Below are 6,145 nucleotides of genomic sequence, written 5' to 3' on the forward strand. Positions count from 1 at the left end.
AACGTATCAAAGAGGTGTCAATCTTGTTAATAGCACAATTACAGGAAAAATACACATGTTTTTTCCCACAACATTTTGTAATTTTTTATATTGAGATCATATTAGGGTGGTACAGGCATGATCAACCTAAATTTCAATTGTTTAATAAACTTTATAAATTGCCTTTTCAATCTCCAGTGGTTATCGATGAAAAATGTGACATTATTATATAAAAATTGCGGAGAGTTTGATAAATAGTATAAATTTTTTGTACGGCTATCATTTCACTTTTTCTTTCACCTGTACCATATAGGTATTTTAAATAGCGACCACTATCATTCTTATAAATCACTCGCTAGGTTTTCAGCATGGATGAAACATTCCAAGTATTCGATAGAGTACTATCTTTCGCTGGAATATCTCTTTTCGCGAAACGAAACTGGAATTCTAAAAAATGGCTCTTCTTCCAATGTTTCAACGTTATCATCGGCTTTATTACTTTCATCTTCACAACAGCTTTTGTTTTTACTAATATATCGAATTTGTTGCTTTGTATTCAAGGAGGTTGTGTTTGGACAACTGGAGTCATTATGTTCATTTCTCTCTGTGTTTGCCTAATTTTCAGAACAAAATTCCGAACTTTTTTGGAAGAGATGGTATTCAAGGACCGCGTTTTTGATATACCGTTGGTAAAGAGTATATTTATTCGGAAACCAGGTCATGGCAAATTATTTGAATTGGAGAAACTGGTTGTAAATTCACAGGAGAAATTGTTTAAGCTTACGAGGGTATTGTTAAAAACTTATGTTGGAAGCGTGTGGTTATGCGTTACTTTATACTTGTGCGGTCCCATATATCAAATGTGTGTTACGAAAGACAAGTCTCTCCGACTATTAGGTAAGTAATATATGAAATAATTTGGACTTTCAAAACTAATTTAATATGAGTTTGTTGAGAAAGTTTCTATGTCTCAAGTTTCTATTGCCTACCTTTGGGACGAATAATTAAATCAGCTCAAGATTTCTCGAAAGAATGTATGTGTATTCAGATTTATATTATTAATATAGTAATTTTATAACGATAATAGAATATTGAAAATAGCTTACAACTTTAATGCCGTCCGAACACACTATAGGGTAAACATTTGTTAGAACATGCGCTTAGCTTTTGTTTAAATTTCCGCTTTATATCAGTGTTCGACATGAGGTTTCCTCCCAGATTAGTTTGCCCACACAGCTCTTCCCACAGTTCTTCCAGCATATAAATTATAAAAAAAATTGTATGTCTATAATTTTAGTGATTTATGGAAATTCATGTCATATATGTATTATTTCAAATCAAGTCTGTTTTTGGATATCTGTTAAATTTATTATAAACTTCAAATTTATTATTTTCAAATTTTGTAATATAATTAATTTTTTAAAAATATTAATTGCTTTTACAAAACGTTTAAACATTTCTTATACAGTAAATCATAAATAAAAAAAAACATCAGGGAAATTAAATAACTGGAACAGGAGAGTTTTTTTCATATATAAAAAGATAAATTTATAGTCTATATTAAAAAACAGTAATTTTTTGATTTTCGAAATCCACTGTATAACAGTAATGGCTGGCATAATACTGTTTGAGGAAAACCACGCGAAAGAAAGTCGTTCCACATCCTGCACGTTCTCTCAAAGAGATGTTTCGAAACACGTACAATCTTACAATAAAACAAAACATCAAAGTGATGTTGGAGATATCAATTTTCAAGAAAGATAAACAAAAATTGTGATTTATAATGTTTAAAAAATATATGTTTTAGTATTAAATGTAATTTACTCAATATAATTTAATAAATTTTTTTGAATTACAGCTTTTGATATGTGGTTTCCTTATGGATTGGAAGACTTCAGAGTATATGTGGCAACATTTATTTTTCATGCGTATGCAGGTTATTTATGTTGTATTGGTAGGAATACGCTTACATATTACACATTTTCAGAAGACTACCTATATAAAAACCTCCTTGTAATGGTATTTCAGCTTACCCTGGCCTTCAGTCTACAATAATACTTTTCGTTGGTCAAATTATAAGACAACTTCAAATACTTACTTTCATATTGAATAATTTAGATGAAATAGCCAAAGAACTGGTAGGAAAAAGAGGAGAACTATGGCAAGAAACCTGCATTCAAATATTTTCACAATGTGTTGATCACTATATACAGACTAAGAGGTACTTTCAATATTTTTCCAAAATAATTTCTTAATAATTGGGATGAAACTATAGAAATTGGTAGGTAATTAAAAAATAGTTGTTAATAATAAATACAGAAAGAGGTAAATTTATTATTTTTCTACCTTAGTTACAGTTGAGCTTCGTTAGCGTGGAATTTTCATTATTCCTGTCTTACAAACGACTAAACTTACTTTTCTTATTGTTCTCATTTATTACCAGAATAAGTTAAAGTTTCACTATCCTTAAAATTCCTTTGTAATTTAAGCCAAGTTCTGGTGTTAGTAAAAAATATTAAAATCAGTAATATTAGTATGCTGATCACCCTCAGCATTCTAATATAAAAAATTTTTCTTATTAATTAATAGATCTTATATACATACAATTTTATTCATTTAAGATTCTCTAACAAATTGAATGTGATATGTCAGCCATTTTACTTAGCTCTGATAGTAGTGGCGACAATGCTCGTATGTGTCTGCTCTGTGAAAATTGCGATTTCGGTTTGTAGGTGATTTTTAAGTTTTTATTTTATTTAATATAAGTACGGTTTCTTTTTAAAATTAATATTTTTTTTTAGGATAAACTTTCACCAGATACAATGAAATATTACGTACATGAGCTTTGTTTTGTACTGGTGGTGCTAATGTTTTGTTATCTGGGACAGCAAGTTGACAATGAGGTATAATTTGTTAATGAATAAGTGCCTAGATAAACTTCGGAAAATTTGTACTGACATTTAACTGACAGTTTGTATTATTTTTTCAAATATTACGTTTTATAGTCTAATAGAGAGTTTGTTTGGCTTCCCGACATCCATGCCAATAACATACAAATATCTCTATGTATTTTTTATCTTTTATCTATCCTTTATCTTTCTACGTTTAATATCAGTAAGATTTTATAAATATGTTTCATATGTGACTATTAGGGATAACAAAGCATACTTTTTTATTCCATCTTGGTGAATAAAATAACATTATTATAAGGAAAATCCCTTATTCATATATAAATGTAAAAACTATAAAAATAATTTTATAACTATTTTGGTATATTTGTATTTAGAAAATTAAAAAAAAAATTCGTAATGTCTGTATTGAATATTATGTAAAATTTTGTAGTGTGAAAAATTGGAAGCGGCGGTGACTGAAAAATGGTACTTATTTAATTCAAGTCACAAAACAAACATACGAATTTTCATGATGGCGATGTGTCAAAAGATGCCTATTTATATATATGGATCCATAACCCTTTCTTTACAAACATTTACGTGGGTAAGACTGAGAAACTAAATTTAATAGCCGTTTTTCAATTTCTTTTGTTATCAAAAGATACAAAAAATATAAATTTAAGAAACACAGAAATAATTAATTCATTAAATGCTTTATAAAATAATAATCTTAAGAAAAAATATTAAAAAAATCTTTTTAAAACTTTGTTGCAGTTTATCCGCACTGGGATGTCATTCTTTACATTTCTGATGTCAGTGTTAGAAGATTAATTGATGTAGTTGAGTCTGGCGGCGTTATTGTAGAAATTACGTAGAATAAACTAAAGGAACCAAAGAAATAATAACTATTATTTTCATCTTATTACAATTTCATGACATAATTATAATTTTATACTTACAACCTCATTTAATATCACTTAGTCAAACTGGATCGTTCTCTAACTTCGTTTATACCTTTAAATTCAAATTTCATGTAACATTTCCGTTCTAATCGGGTAGGCAACGATTCTAAAAGTTATAATAAGAATAAGTAGGAAGTAAAATTCAAATACGAGTAACGTTACATTATATTGAAATCTTTAAAATGATTTCGACCTAATTTTTGCCACTCTGTTCTAAATGCAATATGTGTAAGCGGTAAATACTTCATTCTAAGTGTTTCTATTTTAAGATACCGTTGGAGTGCGTTTAAATCTAGACATCAACTTTTCTTATTTATTTAACAGAAGTTCTAATACCTAAGTTTTCTACGTTCATTGTGGAAAAGAAACATTCATTACCAAAATTATTTAATGAAATGCCTTGTTTTGATACGAACTACTCATATCCTAATGATTTATAAAGTTCTTTAAAGTAGTGACTGAACTTTATCAAGATTCGGAAGTCTTAATTTGAAATTTTCAAAAGCTTATGACTGCATGAGAAAAGATATTTAAAACTTCTCAAATGAGAGACGTTTTTAATAGATATTTCATATGAGTTTTGTCAGACACCAATTAAATCTTGTTTGTGATCCCAAAATTAATATAGTTTACCGTAAACCATACATGAATAGACAAGTTGATAGATATACGATCAGTGCGTATCGGAAGATATAAAATCATCATCATGCGACGTAATCAGTCCACTAATGAACTAACTCGAGCGTTGTACACTTCGACTCAGTGGCCTTCACTTTAACCTTAACTTGTTAATACGTTGAGCTATGTCGCTTGCCATAATTCTCTGGCAAATTATTACATTTCGTATTCGATCCCCTAGAAAAACTTCAAGTATAGCTCACTCTATTTTTAACTGGGTACCTTGAAGCCTTTGAACAAGCCATCCTGTATTCACTGCCACGTTTAACTTCCTTTATTAGAACAAGTTGCAAGCACTAATTGAAAACTTTATAGTACGTACGATGTCGGATAGTAGTAGATAGTCGGAGCACGAGTATGAAACCATTTATGACGATCAAATTCAGTCAATGTCCTAGTTGATTATGACTTTGATTTTATCCAAATTTATTGTAACGTAACGTAACGTAGTAGCTAGACTATGTAGCATCTGTTATAGCCAAAGAAATGCTGTAGCTATTATGACGATGGTGTTTGTAAATCATTGATGAGAAATGTATTCATATTTATACCGTAACCTGTGTAAAGTTCAGTGAAGTGATGTTACTCTGTTACATTTCAGGGACCAGAGAGATAGATTGCATTACAAAGAGTCCAGAACAAACAATTTTCTAGAGGGTTGATGGTTTTTTCATAGTTGAAGTTATAGATACAGCCTAGTCTAAATAATCTACTTTACGGTATGAGTGAAATCTGAGTGGTAAAAAATACTTCGGAATCGAGCCTTCGTTCGTAATGACCCCCTAAAAATGGTTAAAAACGTTGTTTAGAACTGATATCAGTTGAAAGATTTTTAACCGGGTATAGTCATCTTTTTCAAAAACAAGGTTTTTCAAAATAAACCCATTCTTTTATAGTTGTACCTGGAGCTCTTTTCAAAAGAGGTTTCCTCCCCCGGTCACGATCTTAGTTGTGATACCGTTCATTCTATTTTTTAATTAATTTCCAAACTGTTTAAGATCCGATTCCACATTTTATAACCACAAATATTTATAGCCTCAGTTTTGGCTAGATAGCTTTTTCTATCTGTTGAAAGTTGTTATAGTCACATTTTTAATAAGGATGAATATTAACATATAATAAGATCTGATTATGAGGTATGCCACCTTTGACGATACTTGGCTGTACATGAATGGTTTTACAACTCCACTAGGAACAATTTATTATCCAGAAAATGGACGTCACTTTGAGAAATATGGTGTACGTTATGAAGACAAAAACTCCAGTACAATGTTGTCCTCGCCCTCTATTTGGGCTTCATATAAGCTCAAAATATTCCACCTCCTTAGAAATAGCCAAGTTCAATTATTGTTTTTGTGGTTTGCGGCTTTTTGTATCCTGAGGATTTATCGCACCTCTCCCTTTACCGGAACCATAACGACTACGATAGCCTTAACGTCTTAATTGACTATTCCTGTAACAAAATGTTACAGGAATAGTCTACTAAGGCGCTGTCAACCACCAGTCAGGTAACATTTTAAAATGTCGGAGCAGATATTATATTGATGAACACTATTTAAAATTTTAGAGCATCTTTATATTTGAATCTAATTTGTCAAATGCACTAATATAAAAGTATTTTTAAGTATACCGAAT

At 30.0% G+C, this 6,145-nt stretch overlaps 1 protein-coding gene across 1 annotated transcript; it reads left to right on the top strand.

The window, feature by feature from the left end:
- LOC116773580 (uncharacterized) lies at window positions 1-3,762 on the top strand. Its single transcript, XM_032666061.2, has 7 exons — window positions 1-876; window positions 1,838-1,933; window positions 2,008-2,200; window positions 2,601-2,703; window positions 2,781-2,882; window positions 3,322-3,474; window positions 3,645-3,762. Exons 1-7 carry the CDS (start codon window positions 348-350, stop codon window positions 3,699-3,701), a joined length of 1,233 nt encoding a protein of 410 aa, XP_032521952.2. The 5' UTR covers window positions 1-347; the 3' UTR covers window positions 3,702-3,762.
- Window positions 3,763-6,145: the final 2,383 nt, after the last annotated feature.

The sequence above is a fragment of the Danaus plexippus genome, assembly GCF_018135715.1.
Source record: "Danaus plexippus chromosome 22 unlocalized genomic scaffold, MEX_DaPlex mxdp_33, whole genome shotgun sequence".
NCBI classification, from domain to species: domain Eukaryota; kingdom Metazoa; phylum Arthropoda; class Insecta; order Lepidoptera; family Nymphalidae; genus Danaus; species Danaus plexippus.

What these genes read in the sequence shown, in the direction of transcription:
- LOC116773580 (XM_032666061.2), top strand. Translation starts at nt 348, where the DNA reads ATGGATGAAACATTCCAAGTATTCGATAGAGTACTATCTTTCGCTGGA. An exon ending in CAAGTCTCTCCGACTATTAG is followed by an intron (nt 877 to 1,837) that starts GTAAGTAATATA and finishes TTTGAATTACAG; the next exon opens with CTTTTGATATGTGGTTTCCT. An exon ending in AGGTTATTTATGTTGTATTG is followed by an intron (nt 1,934 to 2,007) that starts GTAGGAATACGC and finishes ATGGTATTTCAG; the next exon opens with CTTACCCTGGCCTTCAGTCT.